Source organism: Pinus tabuliformis, chromosome 2_1 (genome assembly GCF_031772625.1).
Source record: "Pinus tabuliformis cultivar Carrire ecotype Pingquan chromosome 2_1, CPIR1, whole genome shotgun sequence".
NCBI classification, from domain to species: domain Eukaryota; kingdom Viridiplantae; phylum Streptophyta; class Pinopsida; order Pinales; family Pinaceae; genus Pinus; species Pinus tabuliformis.
Window position 1 is genome coordinate 389,939,319 of NC_142299.1, and position 27,229 is coordinate 389,966,547.

Genomic DNA, 27,229 nt, shown 5'->3' on the forward strand with positions numbered 1-27,229 from the left:
TGTAGGCTAAAATAGGCCTTAGTTAGTCACATATAGATTAGAGATCACTTCATTGTGATCTTTCATCATCACACATTGTAATTTTGACCTCCTTAGAGGCACTCGCACTTCATCTTTTATGAATGTTTGGAGATCTTTAAATGCATTTTGTTGTTTGGAGCTGATTTTGGATATTCTTTGGAGCTATTCTTTGGTCTATTGGATGGAAATCTTGCATCTTATCTTGCTAGTGTATTTTATTGTTGAATATCTATTTCTTAAATGTGTAATGTATGGAATTATTGATTCTAGGTTATGTTAAATTGTTGAAAGGGAAACTAGTTTGACTGACATTGACTTTGTGGAAGAGAAACTCATCAAGAAGAGGTTTGACTTGGTCTTGGAGGGGTCTTGGTTTTGGGTCATAGGTCTTGGAATTCGTCATTTGAAGATTCTATAAGAAGAGAAGAATTCTTGTGGGTTTTTCTCTCAAGAGGAGAGGTTTTGGTTTTGGCTAGCAGCCTAAATTTTGTGTACCCTTGTCTCATTGATCTTCATTGTTTGGTAGTTGTTTTGATGATAAGAATGTAATAATAATGAAGTGAAAGATGAAGCCAATAACAAGAACAATAAGATAAGTAAAAGTACATTACAAGCATTTATAAAAATAAGAGAAATCACCTAATCTAGTTGCCCCTAGATTTCTCAAAATAGAATATGCCCTAATTTGTTGAAGATCAATTTGAAAGCATGAATGATGAATGTTCTATTCTTTCTCTCGGGCACACCATTTTGTTCATTCTTTACAGAATTCAATGAAATCATTAGAGGTGAAATCTCCTCCATTGTCAAATCCGAAGATTTTGATTTGTTTTCCAGTTTGTTTTTCTACTAGAGCTTTTTAATCTTTGAACATGTTAAAAGCTTGACTTTTATTTTTCAAACAATATATAAAAAGAAAAGAAAAAAATCCATGTTTTGCGAGAAAAATCATCCCTGAGTGAGGGCATTTCTCATGTTGGATCTCGATGGCCAAGTGAAAACTTTACCATTTATTAAAGCAACTTTCATTCCTTTATCTTCTAAAGCTGATATGGACACATGATTCTTCTTTAAACCAGGTACATATAAAACTTCTTGAAGCGTCAAAGTTTTACCTTGATCAAAATGGAAACAAACAGAACTAGATCCCTTTATGGGATATGTAGAGTTATCTCTAAGAATGATCTTCAAACCTATATTCCTCTCAACCAGATTAGAGAGTACTTCTTTGTAACCGGTAAAATGCCTTGAAGCATCACTGTCAACCAACCAACTATCACAATAATCTACAGGTGATGAACTAGAAAGAGCATAAACAAGAAAGTACTCTGATTGAGTCTCAACTGCATTATTATCATACCTTTGGTTCCTTGAGGAACGGTAGTTTCCTCTGCGAGTAGAAGTAACTTCTCTTCTTCTTTTGTAATCATAATTGTTGGAATGACTGTTGAAGTTGGATTTTGATGCTCTTTTGTTTTTTAATAGTCACAAGCATAGTGGCATCAACTCAAGCAACTTTACGTTAGGTCTAAGAATCATATTTCCATCAAAAGTGTTGTTCCTTCAACGTTATGAGAGTCGAATCACTTCTTGGCATGATGTATATAAGTGTTGTAGTGAGGTTACAGAACATTCAAGAGGTCCTAGATTTGTGTTCACAATGAAATCACCCAAAATCAAACATAAAAGGAACTGATTCACACTTCCATAGATCTGAGTGCCCTAATCCACAAAAAGTCATCTACTCAGCCTACGGTCAAGCCCTATCAGAGGTGCCGAAAATCATGTGACAAAAGAACATCATAGGAGGGAAGATTTTAACCTTACCTCAGAACTTGCTAAGCTAGAAACACTTAAATGCAATCCACTTTGCCTCAAAAGAGAGATTTGAACTGCTGCTCTAAAAAAATATCCGAACTACTTTCCTCAGAAAAATTTCGTTGCCTCAGAAAGAAGGTCGAATAATTTCAGATCAAAGGTCATAAGTTGATGTGATTTGGTGAGGAATGTGAATGTCTTTTATAGTGTTAAGGGGAGGGCTTCTTAAGAGAGTCGTTGAGGAAACTTAGGAAGGTTAGGCACCTTTTAGGAATGTAAATATTATTAATTTGTTATAACTTTAGTTGGTTTGCATTATATATCAATTTGGACCTTAAGAAAAGCAAATCCCATATGATGAAAAGTTGACCTTAATTAAGGAGTTTTTGGATGCTCATTGATTGGATACTTTTCTAATCATGACCTCTCCTCAAAATATGACAAGGAACTCATATGCTTGATATTTGATGTCTACAACTAATAAGATTATGCCAAGAAATATTTTTAATTCTACTATAACTTGAAATCAATGATTGACTTAGTGCATTTGGTCCTATCAAGGTTGTGAAGTCAATGATTGGTTTATTGTCTATGGTTCTTAAAGTTATTCAACTTATACATAATGAGATTGCAGCGAGAATCATTGTCAGAAATTGACAAACGTAGGTTAATAAGGTGTCATGACACTACCCCCTGGGCTTTTAGCCCACGAAATTGGGTCTTCAACTTACAACTCAATTTTCTTTCAAACCAAGAGGAATGACGAGGCGTACCACATATCAACAGAAACATCTCTTAGAGGAGAATCTAATGACCTATATCTCCAACCCAAAATCAATGGTTTGACCCTCAAAAACCCTCGACAAAGTGGGGGCACATCCTCAGTCCATGGAACCCAAACCCTAGGACTTGGGTTTTCAACCATCCAATAGTGGAGTTTCCATCTTCATGTAATCTGACAATTACTAAGAAAAGTTCATTAACCAATTGACATCAATTACTAGTGTTTTTAGTCAAAGTCAAACCCAATCAACTCCATAGGTTGACATCAATGACAACACCATCCAACAAGACCAACTTGCTCTTCAAATGGACCAGAGTAATGCATTTCACACTAGGCCCTAGGAGACTTCTAGGGTTAGGGCAGAAATAGACAAAAAAAAAGGTCAACAAAAAGGTTTGACGTTGATCACCAAGGATTCCAAAACCAATGCCTAACAATTGGGAAGAATGGAGTCGAGTTATTTTGATCTCAAATTTTCACTATAATAACGAGACCTAAGCAGTTTCTCTAGCCCTAATGAGGCAGCAACGCAACTACTATAGGTATTTATACTTCATTATTAAAGATTGATGGAATTTCAAGGTAATGAAATGTGCAATTAGACCTCTAGGAACATTCATTCACTTTATCTTAACATTTAATGCATGCAATACTTCAAATCCCATTGTTTCCAAGGATTCACACTTCAATTAGGGTAGGATAAGAGTTGACAATACACTCCATACATTCACCATGTAACATGGTAAAGAAAATAGCATCAAAATAACACTTACAAGAGAAAGTGAATATATCCATCCATCAAGACATCAAATAGAAGCTCCAAAATAAGATAGTGAAATTTCCAAACATCAAAATGCATCCAAAACATCCAATTCATCCTTCAATTGCACGTTCAAATTCTTTCACAAGAGAGAATCCAAATACAAGTGATGATGAATCACAAATAAGACTCATTTCCAATTTATATGAGCCTCCAATAGTTCGAATTAGTCAAATTAGCCTAATGAGCCCCTAAAAGTGACTCTAATGTGGACAATAACAATCTAATTGGTGATAAGCCCACCAAATAGCTCAAAAGTACTCAATAAGTCTTCCAAGTGAGGCCGAAATGATAGAAAAATGGTGCAAATGAGCCATTGGAAGGCCTAGATAACTCCTCCATGTGCCAAGATAAAGTGGAGGGCTCTCAAATTGATGACTAAGGAGTTGGCCCCTTGGTTTCCAAGCAAAACATTTGTGGTGCCCCAAAGTGGCTGTGGGGCACAATCAATGGTCTCATCAGTCTCCAACTGGATCAAACAAGTCGATACTCCATCCGTCAAGGCTAGAATGATGATACTCCTTAGATGAGACAAAACCCCGTACGGGCCCTGGATGATATGCCAAGTGTCTAGTGCAAGCATGTGGCCAGCTAGGCAACGTGGTCCAAGAGCATAATCATCTTTGTATAGTTGGGGGACAAGCAAGCATAGTGTGGTGTTGAAGAATCTCATGGCATGGCAATCAACGCTCTACTGCGGAGGAGGCCCATGGCTCTCAACGCTCACCCTACAAGTGCCATCATAACCCTCTGAAGGGCTTTGATCCTATATACAGAGGCCAATGCCAAGGCGAAGACCCACCTACAATCTTGTATAAGATCCAATGTGCCTCCTCACCTTCCAGTGTGACAATTCATTAGTACAATTGAGCAAATGAGCTTACAAATCAGGGGCCCAAGTGGACACTTCATAGTGGCATGCCCTTCCAAATGGACTTCAGAATGTACAGGTGTCCCCAAGCATAAAAAGGAGGTCAATAAAGGACCCTATTAGGTGGTTTCCACCTCCAAGGGAGTGACAAGTTCATGGTACATTAGTTACCCCGACCTTCTTTTGCCACCCTTCTTCATATGCCTTTTTCCTTTTATTGATTCTTCTTTCTTTCAACTACTCGAGGCCCCAAGGAATGAGAGCATGATGTATATGATATAGCAGTGATTACTCCATCAAGGTTCGACAGTTCATCGTCCACCAAGGGTTGCGACAATCATGGGTTCCTCAATGATGCAAGGGGCTCACATAGGGGCCCTAGGAACCAGGGTGATGGCCATAATGATATGTGAAATATTCACATCTAAAATCCTATTGTAGCAACTGGAAATTATTCTTATAATTGTTGATTAATTTAACAATTTATTTGCTACGGTGAAAATTGAATAAATCACTGCAACCTTCGCAAATAAAACTGCGGAAAAAATAATAGCGCTAGAAATTGAGAAATATACTAGCTCGCACACATCAAAATTAACACAATTAATTTTGGAAAATTGTCCTCCGAAAAACCCAACTTGGGAAAACCGGTGCGGCAACAGAGGGATTTTATTATTATGCAGCAGTGAAATTCTAAGTACAATCTGGATGCCTGAAAATTGGCAATTCACAGCAAGAAAATCTAGCCAAAATTATCTAAAGGAATTTCCCTTCTTCCACAAGCAACCCTGGTACAACTTTGCCTCAGAAAATTCGTCCTCCTGGACCTTTTGCGCACTGCTTACGCAGACCCTTTGCCATTTAGCCTGGAACTACCTTTGATCAAGTCGTTCTACCTTTCTCTACTGAAGAAAATGATTCTCCGATCTTCAGGAAGACTTTCTAGGACTCTAGAAGCTGAATTGATTTTTCCCACAGCTAAATCAAATTTCCCTCTAAACCTGACTACGCAACCTCACTGGGAATAACTCGGACTCTTGCTGCTGCCTCTCAGGATCTACAAAACTTCCTCTAGATCACTGTCCTTGCCCATCTCTGCCTCTGCTTCTGAAGCTCAAACTCTTCCAGCTACTGCCTCTGGAAAATCGAACTCTCCAAGGAAATCGACCTCCACAAGTGTGTTCTCCATACCCATCGACCTCTTCTTATAATCCTCTATTGGACCTCAAACGGCCAAGATTAAAACTTAATCAAGGGCCCAAATTAATTCCCTGTCGATCTGTGTGAGTTTCTAGATGATCCACACCTTATCTCAATCAGTTTTGATTAATTAATCCCTTTTCCTAAGTTTAGACCAATGTTGCACGATTTGTACTCGTACAAGACTCATTTGGCTATCGACTCGACGACCCGTATAAGACTCGGGAATGACTCGTATAAGACTCGGGAAAATACAAAAAAAAAACTTAAAGTATGGTAAACTTTAAGCACAAAAAAGAAAAATTTTAAAAATTGAATTTTGAGGGTCTCCATGGGTTTTATGTGGGTCCTATGCCGATCATATGCAGTTCTTCATGGGTTCAATGCAGGGAGCTGATTTTATGCGGGTTTCGGCGAGTATGGGTAGAAACTACAAGTTCCATGCGAGTGACCCATCTCGCTATAAAACCCATCAACCCCTGCGGGGACTCGCGGGTCTTATAAGTGTCGTGTTACATGCTTTAGACTTAGGAAATAATTAAAAAAATAGGCTAATAATCTAATTGAGACACTTCGAGGTGGAATTTCCAGAAACAATTTTTGGGTTATGAAAAAATCACGTGTTTTAGCCTCTCCACAAAGTTTTGAGACAACAACACTTCCGATGCTACAAAAACTAACATGATAAGGGGTAGAGCTCATATTTGTCTTTTGCCCACGTGTTAAACTTTTATCTCCTGACCATCTTTTACATTTTATGGTACATTTCTTGTTATAAGTGGCCAATTTCTGCTTTTATCTTTCTTTTTAGCTGCATCAACCTCTTGGGCATCATTCCAAGCCCAACCCAAAGTGTTGATAAGGGGAGGGGGAGGCTAACTCCTTATGGACCCAATGGACAAATGTGTACCCGAAAGGGAAAAGACTGAAAAGGGGTTATAATGAGCAAAGGGGAGTGATATAGATGTTGTCGAGAAGGGTGACCACGCAACCAAGAACGAGGTTTCCCATGTAGTGCCACTCCTAAAGCTAGTAGCCAATAAAGGGTATCCCACGGGACTAGGATACAAGACTAGCCACCAAGTTGGACAATGGGACAAGAATACAGACCAAGCCCATTCTTTGTACTGAATCCCCTCACTAATCCATGTCCAGACGTGTCCATGATAAGTAAACACAAATACCCAATTATATAATGAAAAGCCATACCTTCGAGGTTGGAAGGCCCACCTTCAAACATACGATCATAAAAGATGGGCAAGGGCACAAAATGGTTGGCTCAGGTGGCGGAGAATGATGGCATATCGAGTTATTTCGTGGTTGCAAGGGGTTTTTGGTTGTCAGCTGAAAGAAAATCTAAGAGAAAAATTCTCCTATAAGGGTCACCCACTAGTGGTGGGTAACAGGGTCCTCACCAATCTGACAGTTGAAAATTTTTCAATATTTGGTTGTCCTTCTCTACCCTGTGTAGGCTAGACAACAAGGAAGAAAGAATTGATCCTCCTAGCAGAGTTTGGAGTCTGGACAGAGTGCATTGTTGAAAGGTGTTTTCATTTATGCCAACATCAATCCTTGAGTGCTCTTACCATTTGTTTAGATTGCATTGATTAAAGCTCCAATAGTCGAGAAGCCCTGGGCGTCCCTAGAAACTACGCCTTTGAAGACAAAAATGACCACAAAGATCAAGGTTTCTGAAGTCAAGATCACCATCATTGGATGCTTCTCGTTATACCAATTCCAACAGTATATGGCTCATCATGCAACTCCTTATGATACAAGCTATGCCTTTTGAAAGGTCAAAGACCCCTTGTCATGGTCAAAAACCCCAAAAAGAAGTGACATGGTAGTCTATCATTAGTCAACATCTCAAGAAGACAAAAGGAGTTTCATTAAAGAACAAATCAAATACTATGTGGCAGCATTATTTTGGCCTAGACATTAAAGGAAATTAATTAAAATTATTTTTGATGTTTCAACCCTAATTCGGCTAGGGTTTCGCTCCAATTTGTAAATTCAAAGTTTGAACTTATTTCCCTCCAAATCAGCCTTATAGTTTGGGCTCAAAAATTAAACTTAAAAATTAATATTTCCCTCCATTACTAGTTTATCAGCCCCGTCAAGGAGGCCATGTGGCTCATATATATAGAAGGGCCTTTAGCCCTCTTCAATGTGGATTTCAAAAGCTTGGATCTCTGTGAAGGGAAGCTCAAATCTCTGTGTCTAACACAAACCTATGGAAGCCCTCCAAGATGTGACTTTTGGCATTATCTTCGGCTTGATATGGTCAAGCATAATGGAGCAGAGGTCGAGTCTTGGTTTGTGGGGTGTGCTTGTCTTTGATGGGATTCGTTGGTCTAAAACACCTTTTGTGGGCACATTTTTGCGCATGCACGGATTCTGAGAAACACCTTTTCTGTGATTTTAGCTGAGGGACTACACTTGTTCTAGGCCTATTCTAGACCCATCGAGAGTATCCATTGGCATCTTTCTATAGCTTAAATTTGATCAAGAATTGAAAAAGGCCAAGATGTAAAGGAGAATTTGTTCCGTCTACCTAAAGCAGAAGGTTATTCATATTTTGATGATCTTCATCGTTGGGTGTATCTAATGTACAGTAATACCTAGCATTGATACTTACCTCTATAGTGGATATATATCACTATGATCTATGGTAGGCTTACAGTGCATGTTGTTTGGATGGATCTACCAACAATCTAGTCAAATTACAAAAGTTCGACTAAGGCTGACATTCAATCATGACATGGATACATGGTTGGCATGTATTGAAACCGAACACTCACAAATATATGTTGTGGTTGACCGGGTTGGTTCGAACTCTTTACTTGTGAACATGTGCAGTCATTGTCGAAGGCCTTGTCATCAGTCCCTTCTAGGTTGAAAATTGAATTATATTTCGTTTGACCTTGAATTGATATCTATGCTCTCTGAGAGATGGTGTGATTGTTCATAGATGTGCCTTAGATCGAATAAAGCCACAAAGGTTGTGCGCAGTGCAGTCTACCAACAGAGATGCCTATAACATATTAGTATTCCGTTAGAGATGCAATGAATATCTGAGGAAGGCTTGTATTGCTACACATGAAGTAGAGTGATGGCTACATTGCAGTCTTGCTTATGGAATTAATGTCACATTTACCAAGGGCTACAGAGGACAGGGTACTGCTCGTATTGGATGATAGAGTACTAGACTACTAGAAAGTATAATGTTGATGGACTTTTGGTACTACTAAAATTTGACAGTTTGATCTAATTGATGAATAGAAGCAGCTACATTCCTTGAGTAAGGCAATTGCTGACATATGTTAAAAAACCAGTGATCTAAGTTGTTTGGTAGAGTAACTTCAAGCTAGGGTTTGCTATGAAGGATACGTGAATTGTAACAGAACTGAGCAAAGAACATAAATTAGTACCAGACTATTCAATTAGAGTTTCAATAGCGAAATGTTGTAGTATTTACACAATATTGTATGCTAGGAATTACAGGTTGTTCTGCTAGTGATCTATTCAATGTATGGCAAAGAATGTTGTTAACTACTATTTTGGGCATAAGCTTTAATCGCAGAGGTTCTTCCATGACAAAATTTATCAGTGTTGCTTGTCCTTTCTAAGATTGTACAAAGGGTTGAAGATAGAGACTAAGGTCGTTGTGAGAGTCTCAATGATGATCTAGTGTTGCAATCTAGTGAATGTTAGTTTTTGTAGCATCGGATGTGTTCTAGCCTTGAAATTTCGTGGAGAGGCTAAAATACATGAAATCTCCAAAACCCAAAAATAGTTTCTGGAAATTCTGCCTAGAAATGAGTTAATTAGATTATTAACCAAATTTTAAATATTTCTTAAGTCTAAACTTTAGGGAATATGGTTAATTAACCAGTATTAATTAAGTCAAGGCGAGAATCATCTAGAAACACACACGGATCGATCCAAAGATTACCCTAGCCATTGATTAAGTTTTAATCTTGGTCGTTGGTGCTCCAACAAAGGATTATAAGAGGAGGTCGATGAGGTGATGGAGAAGACCCTTGAGTAGTTCGATTTCTTCGCAGATTGGTTTCCAGAGTAGCAGCAGTCAGTTCCTAGAAAGAGCTAGAGATCGAACTAGTTAGTGAGGTGCAGGGTCAATGATCCGGAGGAAGTTTTCCAGATCCGAAGAGGTAGCAGCAAGAGGGCTAAGTTATCCCAGAGAGGCAGCATAGAGCTCTGCGCAGTAGCTTCAAAGAGGGCAGTTCGATTTGCTAGAGAGAAAATCGTTCTTAGATCCAGAGGTCGGGCAGAGGTTCCAGAGGGCCGGAGAGACGAATTTCTCAGCAGCAGAAGGCAGAACGACTTCATCAGAGACCAGTCAGAGGTTAGACGTCATAGTGACTATGCAGTTCAGCACAGAGGATGATGCAGAAGCTTCAGGAGGGCGATTTTTCTGTAGGCAAGTTGTGTCGGGATTGCTTGTGGAGGAAGGGTAAATTCCCTTCAATAATTTTGCCCAAATTTTCTTGCTATGGATTGCTAGTTTCAAGCATCCAGATTGTACTCAGATTTTTCATTGCTACATAATAATAAAAACCCTCACTGCTACACCAGTTTTCCCAAGTTGGGGTTTTCTGAGGACATTTATCCAAAAATAATTGTCTCATATTTTGTGTGTGTGCTAGCATTTCTCAGTTTCCAGCACATTATTTTTCCGCAGTATTTTATTTGTGAAGGTTGCAGTGTGTTTATTTCAATATTTTTCGTAGCAGATAAATTGTTAAATTAATTAACAATTAGGAGAAATAATACTAGTTGTTGCAATAGGATTCCATATTGGAATTTTCACAATGAAGTTGTTACAGGGGTTATATTGTTGGGTTGTGTTATAATCCTTCCTTCACTGCGTCGGGCGCAGCACGGGGATCACGGGGGGCGGCAACCCCCTGCGTCAGGGGATTTGAGGGGGGCAGTAGCCCCTCCCTACAGGGTTAGAGGCAGTGCCTGGGAAAAAAAATTGGACCATATATTAGGTGGGCGGACCTACCTACGGTTTTGTGCATGGACTTCGCACATGGTTTTGGGCGTGATGGTTTTCGGTCCATGGTATTTTGTAGATCTGATCAACGGAACTATGGTTATGTTCTAATCCAGGGTTAATGGATTGGAGTTTATGGATGCTTTGGCATGTATATATATGTATTGTAACATTGAAAGGAACATAATAATGAAAAATCAATCTGGTAGTCCTGGTTTTGGGATCCAAGGGAAAATCTCTGTGTATATTTTTTTTATGTGTTATGCTCTCGCCATTGTTTATTTTCTACTTTTAGAATTTGTATGCAAGTAATTTCTATATGGGTTAAAACCTACATATATAACAGAAGATATGTTTGACAGAGGAACATGTGAGATAGGGTTTGTTGTTTAGAGGATAGTGTGTACAAAGTACATTGACCCTAATGTGTTAATCCAACAATTGTGTATGACAAGAGGGCTTTCATGTGTGTACCTTTGATGAATATGTTTGATTAAGAGTGCGGCTATGGTAATATGATCCAGAATCAATAGCAGGCTTGAGAGATAGTATAGTAACAGCTACAGTGGCAAGCATTGAAATACAATAAAACTAGTAATATCAAGAGTTCCAGGGTGAGCAATTTGGAGAAGTTTGGTTTCCTATTTGAAGTCTACCTCAGTATTCCATAAGGTCAACTTTGATTCAATGAACACCTGTAGGGAAGTTGTCATGTTAACCATTGCCATCATTGGCAGAATTTGATGACTGTAGATGCCTGACAAGAAGCAGCTAGGGTTTGACATGATAACGTTGCCTAGTTGAACAGAACTGTTGTTGAATATGTGCATTGCAGAAAAGATACATGGTTGATGAGTTAAGATTGACAGAGTAAAGAATATTGTTGACAAAAGATAGAGTAGTTGAGGTTGTCCAGCCAGGATTTGGTGCAGAACTGGATTTTAGAGTAGTTGAGGTTGTCCAGCCAGGATTTGGTGCAGAACTGGATTTGGATGTTGCTAATGTTTTAAGTGTTGTTCACCACTGTTGCTTGTTAAGCCTACTACAAAATTTGTATTAACAACTAAGGTTCGCTAAAGAATGTAACTAGTGTTAGTCTTCATAATTGTATTTGAGTCGTAATGTAATGTATTTCTCAAGAGAAAGAAAAAGGAATTTTATTATGAAAGAAAATTATTTATGAAGCATGGGATTGATGCTTTATGATTTTATTTTTAGGTCAAAGCCTCCATTGTAGGCTTCTAGGATTTATGTCAAGAGTCCTTGTCCTTGTCATCATGTAAAAGATCCTTCTTGGGCTTTATCTATCAAAGAAGACATTTATTTCGATATAAATTAGGTCATTTAGGCCTCCTCCACCAAGTCGGCCTCAAAGAAGGACAAGACGGCCTCATCAAGGGAATGTGACCTCACAGATTCACTATATATTGACAGATATTCAACCTCATTTGAAGGACCAACCAAGAAGTTTGATCTGCAATTGTTGGAAAGAGGGTGTGAAATTCAAGGAATATGAAGAAAACCCTAACAAAGAAGAGGAAACCCTAGCAAAGAAGTTTGGAGACCATTTTCTCTATCTTGTGATTCACAAGTGCGAAATTCTCGAGTTGTAGGAGGGTCGAAGTTGCAAACTTGAAGCTGGGCCGAAATTCTTAAGCGATGGGGCTGAAAACTTGTCTTTGATGTAGTATTGTTGCAGTTGATCTTTGAAGTTTGGAATGATAGTTTGAGCACTGACTGGGTGATGAAGGAAGGTCTTTTGGTTTGGACTAAGGTTTTGGATTGTCTCAAGTTTGATTTGAATATGCTAGTGGAAGAGTTTAACTAGATTTTCCCCTAGAGAGGGGTTTTAGCCCTGACTAAGAGCCTATATCTGGTGTCATTGATCTTCATGTTTAATTTGATGATTGCTTGATGAAAATAAGATAAAAGAAAAACATAAAGAAAAGTTAATAAGACTACAAGAGTATCATAGATTCACAAGTAATTATCAATATAACAGAATCTTTCTGCCTTTCTGATTTTCTATCAAGGTTGGTATTAATATTGAGTAGATGAGAAGAGTTATTGAGCAGTATTGGCAAATGATGTGTTCGAGGGTTTATAGTGTTTTTATTGAACCAAGATTATGTCAGCATTTATATGGTTGAATGATTGATGACATGTGGATGTAACTTGAGCAAAGGTTTATGAAGCTAGGGTTTGAGACTTTGAGCAGAAGTAGATATGACTATAAAGCCGAAGTTGTATTACATTTCCATTTGTATTATTATTGAGCACAAGGGAATCCAGTATGAAAATTGTGAAACGTGTTCCTCCAATTGATTAGGGTGGCAGGGTGTGCAAGGCAAGAGAGTGGGGTATCCTTTAGGTTGGAGCGTGATAACACTTCAATTCGACAAGGTGGTGCTAGGGCAGTTTGGAGCCTGCATAGGGCGTTAGAGCATCCATCTAGTTGCAGCTGGTAGATAAGGTGTTGGATCATCCTTCAGGTTGGAGCCCATAAACCAGTGATGCGGGGGAGCGCCCCCCCCCCCTTCGAACCCGCTCCCGAAGCGCGCTCCGGGCGGGAGCGGCTCGGGAGCGGGTCGGGAGCGCGCTCCCCAAATCGCTCCCGGACGGGAGCGATTTTCGGGAGCGCGCTCCCGTAAAAAAATTTGCGCTCCCTGGTCTGTGAGGGAGCGCTTCAGGGAGCGATCGCTCCCGCGCTCCCGGAGCGCTTTTTAATGCCCGGGAGCGATCGGGGAGCGATCGCTCCCTAATCGCTCCCGGGCATTAAAAAACGCTCCGGGAGCGAATTTTAAAAATTCGGGAGCGATTCGGCGGAAAAAAATTCCGCGGACCCAAAAAAAACAAAAAATTTAACTTATTTTTTTGGATTTATAAGCCCAATGGGCCAAAACAAAATCATTTCAATGAGATTGAGCTTGAGTTTGAGAGCAAAGGAGCAAGGAGCAAGAGCTGAGGAGCAAGGAGCCAGAGCTGAGGAGCGAGGAGCAAGTGCCAAGGAGCGAGGAGCAAGCTTGCAGAGGTAAGTAACTTAATCATTTAGTTAGTTTAGCTGGTTAGGTGGTTAGTTTGGTTAGTTTAATTTACCTGTTTGAGTTTAAAGATCATTAATTTAAATTAAATTAATAAATTAAATGAAATAATCCCAATAAACTAAATTAATTTGCAGATTCAAGACTCAAACCCTACAAACATCAAACACGATGGACCTGGGGATTTTTATTGGCATTTTCCTCTTCCTGGTCCCTTTTCTGGTTATTATGGTGGTGGAGAGTAGGAAACGGAGGGGGCCTGAAACTGAAGAGGTGGATGAAGAAGCCGGAGGAAGTCAAATAGGTGAAAACCCCAGTGAGGAGGATGTGGAGGAGGGTGAACATGAGGGTCAAAAAACTAAACAAGACCAAACTCCATTGTGGAAATATGTTCAGAGGCCTGAAGCAGGGAGAGGGGGTGGAACCACTAAATTTCATTGCCCCCATTGCAATTCTGATTTCACAGGCTCATACACCCGTTTGAGAAGACACCTTTGCGGGAAAAGGGCATGGGATGGAGAGAAACAAATAGGAATCAGAACTTGCGACAAGGTGTCAACAGAAGATAGAGCCAAATACATAAAGGAAGAGGAGGACGCCCAATACAAAGCAAAAAGATCAAGGGGTTTCTTTGAAAGCTCACAAAGAACTCCTTCAGCATCCTCCCAAGGCAGTGGATATGGACATGGAGGCTCAGGGTCATCATCTTTACGCCGTAGAACCATATCAGATTTCCTTGATGAGGGGTGTAGGAATGATGTGGATTCAAAAATTTACAGGTTCCTCTATGCAAATGGGATACCATTCAATGTTCTACGCTCACCTTATTGGCACGAAATGGTTTCTGCCATAAATGATGCCCCTAAAGGATACAAGAGCCCTGGGTATGACAAGGCAAGAACAGTTGGCCTTGATCATGAAAAAGCAAAAATATCACATTCTTTGAATAAAATGACAATTTCTTGGACTGACAATGGGGTGTCCATTGTATCTGATGGATGGACAAATGTAAAAGGCAAGCCATTGATAAGTGTTCTCGCTGTGTCCCGAAGTGGTCCCATTTTTCTAGCTGCACATGATTACTCAGACAAGTTCAAGACCGCTATCAACATTGCAGAAGCATTGCTTGAAACAATTGAGCGTATTGGCCCATACAATGTCATCCAAGTCATCACTGATAATGCTCCTAATTGTAAGGCAGCGGGAGCAATTATTGAGGATAGATACCCGAACATATTTTGGTCTGGATGTTTGGTTCACACATTGAACCTTCTGTTGCATGATATTGTCAAAAACAAAAATGAACAATACCAATGGATTGGTGATTTGTACAAGAAAGGAAAAAAAATGATAAAATTTATTACAAATCATAGCAATACCCATGGCCTTTTCCGCAGTCACTCGAGATTGGAGTTGCTGAAGATTGCGAGGACTAGATTTGGTAGCTATTACCTCACCTTCAGGCGCCTTTTGAAGGTAAGAGAGGGTTTAGCTAGCATGGTATCAAGTCCAAATTGGCAGGTGTTAAAGGAAAGGGCTACAAATGTAGTTGACATTGCAGGTTTTGAAACGGTGGAGGAGGCCGCTCTTGATGGGCAGTTTTGGACAACTGTGAGACAGGTATTGGATTTCACCAAGCCAATTTATAACATGATTCGGTTTGCAGATACAGACAAACCAGTGATTGGTGAGGTGTATGAGCAAATGGATACCATGTTGGGGGAAATAAAAGACATTGTTAATAACAGAGATCCCGACTTGTACAATCTGATTCACGATTGTGTGTGTCAACGGTGGAAAAGGCTTAACCTTCCACTACATTGCTTGGCGTATATCCTTACGCCAAAATACTACTCAGATTCTTGGTTGGGCAAACCTGCAGCAGGGGGTGGTGTTAGGACCAAACCCCATTTAGATCGAGAGGTAACTAATGGATATCTGGATGCATTAGAAAAGTTGGTGCCTGACAGGGAGGAATGTGCAGCTGTGCGCCTTGAAATAGGCAGATACTTCACTGGCAGTGGTTTGTATGGTAACTTCCATGCAATGGACGACAAAGATAAATTTGATTCTCTCACATGGTGGGAAACATATGGCGGCGACGGACTTTTGCGAAAATTGGCATTGAAAGTTCTTGCACAGGTTGTAAATTCTTCTTCTGCAGAGAGGTGTTGGAGCACCTACAGTTATATACATAATGTGAAAAGAAACAGGCTCAACGAAAACCGAGCAGAAAGCTTGGTTTATGTGCACTACAATTTGAGGTTGTTGAGCCATTACTGTGATCGGGCTAATGAAGATCCCACATATAAAATTTGGGACAATCACCCTGAGGACGACAATTTGGAAGATGGCATTGTACATATGGAAGAACTAGAAGATGAGCTTGTACGGGATGAAGCTGAAGCGGCTGCAGCAGCCATGCCACCTCCACCTCCACCATCCAGTTCTCGGGGCCCGAGTCTTGTTCCATTGCTGTCGCCACCTCCATCGACACCCTCGCGTGGAGGCTCTAGTTCTGGTCGTCGGTCTGGGCGGGAGACTCCTAGAAGACCGCCAAGACCTACTTATACTCCTGGAGACTCTCGTGGCAAGGGCCACTTGTAGATTTACAGTTTACTTGTCTTTTTTAGTTTCTATTAGACTTGTGACTTGTCACTTTAGTTTTCATAACTGTTCAGTGTTGAGTTTTGAGTCCTTGACTCTTGACTCTTGACTCTTTCATATCATTATGACATTATGATATTTTTTGTAAACATTATATCACTGGTGACTGTGACAATGAAAATTTGAAGTTTGAAGTTGGGCCTTGGCAATTATAACTCATTGGTAATGATTGTGAATTATGAATATGATGCTTTGTGAAAGACTAAAGTTGTTTCATTTCATCTCATTATTCATGTTTCATTTTATAAATTTTTAACATTTCATATCATGTTAACAGTTAGAAGTTAGGACTTGGAAATATCTTTGATATTACTTCTTGTAATGGTTAAACTTGGCTTACAAGTACAACTTGTTACTTTGGTGATCAATGATGATAAATGTTATTGAATTGAATGTTATTTTAATTTATTATTTTACTAAGGTTGATGACGATTATAATTTCTAGATGATTGATGTGATATGGTTCAATGATCAATTTATGTTTTTTTATGTTTTTTATGTCTATTTCATCATTCTACATGTTTTTGTTGACATATATGTATCAAAAATTAAAAAATATAAAAAATATATATATTTTTAAAAAATCGCTCCCCGATTCGCTCCCAAACCGGGAGCTTCTGAAAATGGTCGCTCCCGCTCCCGCTTCCGCTCCCGCTCCCCGCTCCCGCTCCCGCTCCCAAGTAACACTGCCATAAACTAGGGCGTTAGAACATCCTTCCAGTTGTAGTTGGTAAACCAGGGCATTGGAGCTTCCTTCAGGATGGAGCCTGTAAACCAAGGGGTTGGAGTGTGTTGCACACATCGCGATCGGGATTTAATCGGCGCCGGGAAAAAAGCGGAAAAAATCGTTAAAATCGGGAAAAAATCGGAAAAAAGCGGGAAAAAATCGTTTGGCACAAATTGAAAAAAAATTGAAAAAAAATGAATATTTTTGTGCCAAACGATTTTTTCCCGCTTTTTTCCGATTTTTTCCCGATTTTTCCGATTTTTTCCCGATTTTTCCGATTTTTTCCCGATTTTTTCAAAAAATCGCGATTTTTTCGATAAAAATCGCTATAAAAAAAAGGGGCGATTTTTTCGATAAAAATCGCGCTTTGAATCGGCAAAATTAAAAAATCGCGATTTTACGATTTTATCGCGATGTGTGCAACACTGTTGGACCCTCCTTTAGTTAGACCTGAAAATATTGATGTAAATTATATTGAACACAAATATTAAGAAACGTTCAATGGTTTTTCTCCCAAAAGGGTTTCCACATAAAAATTTGTTGTCTATTGTGTTGATGTGGGTGCATTGTTGAATGGTGTTCTTCACTGTTCATGTGATGTTGAATTATGTTGATCTAATGTTAATGATAATTAATGTTTTGTGAAGTAAAATATACTAATTGAAGAGAAATATTGATTCACCCCCCTCTCAATATTTTCAACATGCGCCACACACAAATTGTGATCTTAAACCGAGAACCTCCCTCATAAGAACAGCTACACACTCTGGATCTATGTATCACTCCCTCAGTCGAACCCCATCAACCCCAGAAGAGTGTAGGATAGCCTCACCATAGAACAAGATGAGCACGGATACAGCTTTGTGACTGTCAGCACAGCTACCCTCACAACTCTCCCCCAAAGTTTGCACCACATTGCCAGTTGCAACCTCAAAAGCTGAGAAACCCTTGAATGAGTAGTAGATTGAAAGCAATGAATGGAAGATAACTGTTACTGTACCGTGGCTGTCGATCCAAAGTTGGGGAAGGCTGGACAAGAATGACTAGGATGACCGTCTTGCCACCAGACTGATCCTTGCAATTACATAATATATCATATTAATGATTTTAATTGTATTTTTTAACAGTTTCTCTAGCTTCATAGCATGATACAAATTTTGGATATATACGTATTTTGCTATTTGGCACGATACGGTGTTTTTCTTCTTGACTTTTATGTCACATGATAGGTTGTTTACAAGGCTTAAATCGTTCACTGTTTCCTCATGCTACTGCTCGTGCCAAACTGCTTTAGAGGCCCACTCTTTTGCATTTAAATGTTTTTAAATATTGTGCCATATTTTATGTTAATGGAGTATTGAAAGCATTTAATTCATACAAAGTCTAATGGGTAGTGTTTTTCTATGTCATCCCATAGGGTTGAATGGATTTTTTTTATGTCATCCCTTAGGGATGAGAGGGCTGGGTTATTACAGTTCTCCTTAACAAAATTAAACACAACATAACCACGCACATATTAAGCATTTAAAGTTTGATCATTCCCAAACCAAAAAGAAAAAATCCAGGCTATATATTTACCAAATAATAAACACTAACCTTGTCTCTAGCTTCTGGGTTGTTAGCATAAACATCACCTACTAACGTAAGTGCCTTTGCTGAATGAGGCAATGCCTTCAGAGCTTCACGGGCAGCCAATAGTGCCTCTTTAGGCTTTGAAATAGCTAAATTTCCGCGCACAAGACCTAGAACCAGAATACTTCAGATTTGTTTAACAGCGTCAAAACGCAAACATATCAAATAACTGAAAGAAAATATAAATGCCAAAATAAAGCACAAGTTTCAGAACCACAATACACCATACATGACTTGAATACTGTATTGAGAAATCCATAACTTTGGCAATAAGCATAAAACAAATCTTGTAATAACGAGCAAATTCCCAGTAGAGCCCCTACTTCATCTACCTCAAGGAAACCATGTTGAAACAAACATATCCAATAAAAACATATATTACAGTTGATGAAACTGGTTATGCAGTTGTCTAGAAACTCGATTACCTTGTGTAACTGAAAGTGTTGGTTGTACTTTAATTCATCTAATGTGAGCTAACCAAGTGACAAATCAGCTGAACACACAGCACTGCAGAGGAAGCAGCAAGCATTCATGAAACATTAATCATTTTTTTCCCATTAGATTTTACTATGGAGTGTAGTCCAAAATATGGCAATTTTCCATCAGTTTACAATCATGGAGAATAGGCCCAAATATAACAATTTGAACTTTGAATAACCCAGTGAGGTTAAAAACATCAGTCCAGAAGCAGTGCTCTTAGTAGTGACAAGGCATGATGTCAGTAACTCTGTAAACCAACCTACATCCATCTTAATACCGGATTATCAAGTGCAAGAGGGATCAAAACTCTCAAGGCACAAACTTCATTTTGAGTGCAGAGCTTGCGGAAAGTTTTGCACCTTGAGAGATTTGATCCTGCTCAGCAGTTGATATTCCAGGGTTAAGATGGATCCATGTCTTGAACCAGAATGATAGGAGGATTTAAAGTACAGGCCTTCATAGCAATGTTAGCATTCACATGCAAACAATTTCTGAACATTTACATATCTGATAGTAAGTAGTCCAATCTTGTAAGCAGCAGCAGCAGTTTCCCTTACAATAAGAAAATGCACATCCGCTCTCTTCAATGATCCCAAGCTCTGTCCAAAGGCCTTCTGCATCTCCATATTTTGAAAAAACTTCAAATTCCAGGAATTTCATGTTGAGTAGCAACATTACAGAGTCCATTTCAGAAACTTTAAATTGTTGAAGAAATTTGGCAGTTATCCACAGTTTTGTTTACTGTCACTTCAAATCCTCAAAATTTAAGTGTCTTTTTATGGCAATTACTTGTAATAGCTACTATTGATAGAATATAAAAGGATATTGAAGATATGTTAGTAGTGCATCATTACATATTCAGCTGCATTGAGAACTGCTTTGCTAGGAGTACCAATGCGAAGGCTATTTTCATCGAAACCGGCCTCCACATTCAAAAATAATAATAATACTAATTGTCAAAACAGCAAAAACTTACCTACGCCATAACTCTAGAGTAAGGTACCATATTTTTGGAAGTGCACAGAGGAAAACTGGGGAGATAAAATAAACAAAAATTCATTTTCTGTGGATGGGCAGGATTGAAGAAAAAAATTGCCAAGCAGAGGGGATTCAAACTGGTATTCTCTGAAAGGCAGGACATTGTTATCCTTTGACAGACAAAGCGAGTCTTCCTCTCTTTCGTTTTTTCCAGCAGCTCTGCTCTGAAAAGCCCGAGCAGTTTAAGTGATGCCAGTAAATCTTCAGCCAGCAACTTGATAGTTCGATAGAAGGGATCAAGTGCTAAAAAATGTAAGAATCCCGTTTTTTGTAATTGTAAGGATAAAAATGGCACACATAAATTATGTTTCCTGTCGAATAAACTATGTTTTCTATTAGTTTTGAATAAACAGATCTTCTGGAGTTGCTGGTGAGAAGGCTTAGTTCTTGCCATTGCTCACTTCAGTGATCCTCAAGTTCTGTCTGAAGGCCTTCTGCATCATCATATATGAACTCTTCTTCACAAGATCATGCTCGACCAAATGAATAGGCTTAATATATTTGCACATGACTGGACTTGTACTTTTATTGTTGACTTTTTTAATGAGATGACTTCCTTGTTTTTTAATTACATTTTTAATGTAACATTATCTAACGCTAACATCACAATCTCCCCAATCAATGACTGTAAAGTCCCTTTACGTGCAAAGACTTTTAAGTGTTTGTGTCAGCGATGACAGGATATGACATTTGTGAAGGACCAATCTGAGATCCAAAAAATACTGAACAATCGCTGACACAATCAGTATCGAATTCTTGAACAAGTTACATAAAACCACAACTCCATTAGGAAACTACTGACAAGAGATGAGGCCAAAAACAAATCACCGTATAAATTAGAAAACTTCAATGATCAGTTTTAACCAATATTAATTTCAGCTATAGAATATAACCTGTCATATTCACCTTGGTAGGAACGAAGATCAGGCCTCAATTGTTGAGCTCTCCTAAATGCCATTACAGCTGCCTCTGCTCGATTCAATGATAGTAATAGGTTCCCCTGAAATTTTTTTAGTCATATTACTGATGATGATAAATGAATCTCTACCAAACATAATATCTAAAATGCCAACATACTAGATCACTAATTTACCTTAACAATGTAACCTGGTATATGTCTGTCATCAACCCGCAGACTCTATTAACACAACAAAGAAACTTTGAAAAATGAAGGACAAACTCAAGATTGATAATTTGGAGAGAAAAGAAAATAATATTTACACCTGCGCAAATCAAGCAACTAGAAAATAGATTGTAGAATACCCTTTCTGCATCTGTCAAAGCACGACTCTTATCATCTCGCTTATCCCAGTAAATAGCTGATACAACCCAAACTTCTGGCCTGTTAGGATCAGTAGTCAACAAATCATTTAACAGTCTGTTCAATTCAGAAAGGTCTGTCCTTGTCTGTAGGAGCATAGCATACTCATCCATGCCAGTTATATTGTACTGATCAAGAGCCCGAACCTACAATAAAAACATACTAAAATTAGTTTAAAGTAAGCTTGCCATATTTAGAAAATATATCACAAACGATAGACAATTTTACCTTTTCAAAGTTCAAGAGGGCTTCATCAATTTTTCCAATAGCTGCTTCAGCCTGCAGATTCCGTAGCAAAATTTACATACGGCAAATTGAACACTACAACTCTGGAAATAGACTGCAATTGAACACATCTCTAGAAATCTCCATGAAATCTTCAATAGTAGTATACTTTCCTATAAAATGAAGCATTCCAAATACTCCAGAGAAAATCCACTCAAATGTTATCTCACTGAAATATTGACTTGCAATTATACTTTAAGTGATAATTTAAGGTGACATACAGTAAATTGGAACCAACAGTTTCGGCAAATTTTGCTTTGTGACTAATTACACTGTAGAGGCCACTTAATAGCACATATTCACTCAAAGGACCTTTCCATGAAATATAATACGTATTTGATGACAATGTACCCTCTAAACCCGGAAATTGCAAAAAACAATTCTTCTTCATACATTTCCTTTACTGTGAGGCTAGTTGTTGCCCCCACATATGGTATGAGGAGATTGTGATCACATATTTGGACAACTAGTACCAGAAACACTCTGCCAGTGGCACGATGTTCTAGTTCACTCTAATATGAATTCTTCAGATTGGTCTTTCAGAGTGTTGACCATGCATGTGTCAACAGTTCCAAGAAGCAGAGTACAGAGCAGTCGATAAAAAAATTTGGTCATTGTCATCATTGTAACCCCAAATTCTGCAATTTTATTGTAAAAATGATTCTAGTATGACTATTAAGCCATGTAACAACCAAAGTTTTTAAAACCGCTCACAAAAACCAGTTACCGGTCCAACCGGCCGGTTAGCTGGCCTGCCGGTCGGAACCGGCCTAAAAACCCGGTTAACCCTGCCTTGTGACCGAAATTTAGCCCTAACCGGTCAAAACCGGCCGGTTTAGGACGGAACCGGCCAGTTTGTAGCAAACCGGCCGGTTTATGGCAAGCCCACCGTAACTTATGAAAAAGCGCAGGCAGTTTGTGGTTTAGGGGTTTTCGGGGGAAGGGAAAGGTATTTTCCCTCCAAAAAGGCCCTCTCCAAGCTATAAGAGACCCCTCTCACTCTCATTTGTCTCACACAACTGATTTGGAGTGTTTGTGAGTGTTTGTGAGTTTGTTTGTGAGCGTGGAGAGTGTGGAGTTTATGCTGAAGTAGTCATCTTGGAGTTGGAGTTGGAGCTATTTTGGAGAAAGTGTGTAGCTGTCAGTGGAGTTGCCATCTTCAAGAGGAGGCTAAGGGAGCTAGTTTGCATTTCCAGGTAAGGATTTGCACTTGATAATTCCTCATTTGAGTCTGCTGTCCATGAATTTTTTTTTTGTGTTATAAACTTCTCACTTCTATGATCTACCATCCAGGGAGTCATCATGCCTCCAAAAGCCGAAGATACTGCATGGGCTCATTGTGATATGATTGATGGCAAAATGATCTGCAAATATTGCCAAAAATCCATTCAAGGAGGGGGTATTAACAGGTTCAAGCAACACTTGGCTGGGATAGGAGGCCATGTAAAGCCATGTGGAGCACCAAATGAAATAATAGGGCATATTAGGGCAGAATACCTTCAGAAGTTTGAGACTCAAGTCACTGAACCAATAGAGAAGTTTGTGGCTACACAGTTTGGGAGTCGAGACTCAACCAACTGAGTTTGATCATGATGACTGAGACTCATGAGAAGTTTCAACTTCAAGTGATAATGTTGATCACTATTATAGTATTACTATTATCATATATGTAGAGTCTAGACTGAAGTCTTGTAGTAGGCCACTGGCCCCATAGTTTGTAGGCTTTATTTTTGCACTCTAGTGGCCATTTAGAGCCTCATTGCTTATGTATTTTGTCGATGATATGTATTGCACTCGGTGCCATTTTGATATATTCACCTTTAAGGCTTTACATGGTATATCAATGAGCAATCTTTGCATATTTTGTCTCTATTGGCTTGGAATCATGGTTTTAAATCTTAAAAATAGTTTTTTTCATTAAAAAATAATTATTTAATGTATTTTTCTAAAACCGGTTCGTTTAGACCAAACCAGTCCCGGTTAGACCAGTTCCGGTCGGTAAACCGGTTCATTAGGCGGACCGGTCCGGTCACCGGTTCCGGTTTTAAAAACTATGGTAACAACACCTAAGTAAGTTTTTTATTCTTAACAAAGGGTTTCACTCCAGGGAGTTTTTTAAGCTCCCTATATTATTTGTGTTTCTAAACATGAATAATTAGCAGAGTTTTTCTCCCAAGTATCCCCCAAAGCTAGGGTGGAATCCTATGCTAAGGTCTTAGGTGAGTCCTAGAGTTACGAGTGTATGTAATCTTATCATACTAGATGATGTGTCTTGAGAATTTGATTGAGTCTTGAGGGTATGTGTCTACTGTAAAATTCCCCTTCTATTTTATTTGAAAAATCTTGATGTAAAAGTGTGTCTAGGAATATTTTTGGTGAATGGTTCCTCATAATTAGAACACCATTGCCAAAATATTTTTAGACTCACTTAGAGGGTGGAAAACATTTTGGCAAAAATAGAAATAAATTAGCCAGAAATTGTCAGAAAATAAAATGAGAGCAAAAAAAATTAATTACTCTCCAAGGGAAAAATTTACCAAAAAATATTCAGGCTATTTTTCAAAGGAAAAAATTCAAATCAAAATTAAAGAGCCTCACTTTCAAGGCAGAATGTCCCAGTCTAGAAATCTGTTGGACCCAGAAGATTATTTTTCCAGCAAACAGAATTTTTTTGGACCAAATGGATAATTATTTTGCACAAGTTACGACAATTACAGTTTTGAAGATTCTCCAAAGGACCAAATGCACCTAGAAGTTCGATTTTCTCAAGGGGTTGAAGTTTTTGGAGATCTGTGCAGCAATTATCAAGGGACAAAATTAATTTGACAAGGATCAAGCCTGAGAACAAGTCAAACTAACCATTTTTCCACTTGAAGGGTTCTAGAACTTTCATTTTTTCTATACAAGGAAGCCATTGAGCTCCTCATGGTAACAAGTTACAACAGATGATGTACTGAATGAAAAATCTTTAGCAAGCTGTGAGTCAAGCTGTTGGACATAATTTTTCATTTGCACTAATAAAATCTAAGTAATTGGGGGTCAATTCATGGTGTCTCTCGTTTAGTGATCTATGGTATGTGTTGAATATGTTTTAAATCTCTAATTGGTTCATTTTGAAGATTGTTATTTCATTAGCCAGTGGTTGGATTAACTACTATATATAATTTCTCCTGGTTAGTATAGAAAATAACATATATTATATAATATAATTCTCGTTTATTTGCATAAGCCAATGATTTTACTTTCCTTTGAACAATATACTAGTTATATTATGATAGTGGTATGTATAACTTTTACCTCACAATACATTCATTATATTCTGGTGAGTTAGGTATTTACTCAATACTTCAATAATTAACTCATTACCCTACACTTGGACTTTTCATAATTGATTAGTGCATATACTAGTGCAGTACATGTGCTACATGCATATGTAGCTATCATATGCATGCTAATATTTCTATGTTCCCTATAACTCGAGTTGGGTTATAAACTTATTACAATCAACATTCATATAAATTCATCACGCTTATTATTATCATACAAACATCTTCATCATCTTGAAGATTATGTACCTGCAAAACTTTAATGGCACGTACAACCAAATACAAACATACAAAAGCATGAAGTTAACTCTATCAAGATCAAGTTACTATTATGGAAACATTTAGACTTTAGAAATCAAACACCTAAACCTAGTTAGGTACATAATCAGCTAGAGACACATCTTTTTATATACTAGACTTCAACTTTTTGCTAGAGTTTTTGTCATAAACCCTAGACTCCGTCTTTGAGACACAAAGCCTTAGATATCAGCAATTCAATCAATTCTACTATACATCTAAGGTTCCAACAATATAGTTTTAGAATTGCATGTCAGACTCTACTAGGGTTTGTTGGAAGCCCTAGGTTTTATCATCAAAACTAAATCATATCAAAAACAATATCATCATATCCTAGAATATCAATACCTACTAGAGTTTTGTTACAAACCCTAGACTTAACAAACTAAAACATGAGTATCAACAATTAGGTTAGCATACTCATATATACATATCTAGGATTTCATGCACTAGCATTACTCATCAATGCAAACATCATTACATCGAAGTTAGATATACAACCATTTTTCTCCATGCTAGGGTTTCGATCATACAGATGAATATACACCTAGGGCATCATTCCTAGGATCTTACTACAATTATTATAAAGGTTTTTTTAATTCACCAAACCCTAAAGAACCAGGGTCTCTATCATGACAATACCAAAACCCTAAACATCAAAAAGGATAGGATTTCTAGACTTCATCAACAACCCTAAGTAGACTAGGGTTTCATAATCAGCATTGGCATATCCTAAGAGGGTACGGTTTTATAAAGAACCCTTAGAGGTTAGGGTTTCACAAGAATGATCAAAATGATAGTATAACGAGGGTAGATTCAATCTAATGATTAATCACCCTAACGATAATCTTTAAGATTCAAAACCCTAGACATAACAATGTTAGTAATGTAAAGCAAATTTTCAAAAGAGAATCAACATACCTTTTCTATGAAGAGAACTTTGTAACAAAACTTGTAGTTTAAGACATATCTTGAATTATTCTCTAACAAACCTTGTAGGACATCAAATCTTTAAGGGCTTCCTTTGTAACATAACTTCTTCCATGCTTCAAGTCTATCCTTTGAAGTCTCTGCAATAATTCAGTAAGCTTTTCTAACCAAAGAAAAATATAAATAAAAGGTTATTAGCATACAATTCAAACAAATCTTAATGTGAAGAGGGAACCAAAGATGAAAGGATGAAACAACGAACAAAATACTCATCTTTTGGTAAAATGGTGGAGGCTCCCTCTTAATCCAGTCTGTTGAGGAACACCTACAACTTATCAAAATAATTCAAAAATGTTCTAACAAGACATGTTAGACCTACAAACTCTAGAAATCAAAACATAAAGGCAAACAATTCAAAACTTAAAATAGAAAATTAAGAGGGATATGTGAGAGAGAGGGAGTCTTGTTCTTCTTAGGTGGAGCTTCATCGGTAACATTTGCTTGATCTCTATCTCTCTTCTTATTCCTTGGATTCTCTGGACATGGATTTTTGTAATGACCCATCTTATGACAGTTGTAACATTAAATCTTGGATAGGTCCACTTTCTTCTTTGATCGTTTGAACTTCTTGAAAGTTACTTTCTTCCTGTGATGTGCAGAATAATCATAGGAGTTGTTTTCTTCGTCATCCTCCTCCTTGTTGATTACTAATGATATTCGAGCTTCTTCTTGACAGCATGCATTCCACATTTGTTCAAATGTTGGAGTATCCTTCCAACAATTAAGTCTTGATGCAAAAGCAATCCAAGATTTTGGTTGTCTTAGAATAGCAATAATTACAAGCTCTTTTTCTGGGACAACTTCATCTATTGCTTGGAGTTCATCCTTGATTCTAGGTATCCTTATAAAGTACATTGATACAGTATCGTCTTTCATCATCTTAATAGT

At 38.2% G+C, this 27,229-nt stretch overlaps 1 protein-coding gene across 2 annotated transcripts in view; it reads right to left on the minus strand.

Moving 5' to 3' along the window:
* The window catches only part of APC7 (tetratricopeptide repeat (TPR)-containing protein), a 344,349-nt gene that overhangs the window by 45,992 nt on the left and 271,128 nt on the right, over positions 1-27,229 (minus strand). For both annotated transcript variants that reach the window (XM_089402745.1, XM_089402746.1), the window contains exons 11-15: positions 21,672-21,722; positions 21,386-21,589; positions 21,216-21,260; positions 21,029-21,122; positions 18,569-18,714 (exon numbers count right to left, since the gene is read on the minus strand). In XM_089402745.1, coding sequence (XP_089258871.1) covers positions 18,569-18,714; positions 21,029-21,122; positions 21,216-21,260; positions 21,386-21,589; positions 21,672-21,722 — 540 coding nt within the window. The remainder of the gene's footprint in view (positions 1-18,568; positions 18,715-21,028; positions 21,123-21,215; positions 21,261-21,385; positions 21,590-21,671; positions 21,723-27,229) is intronic.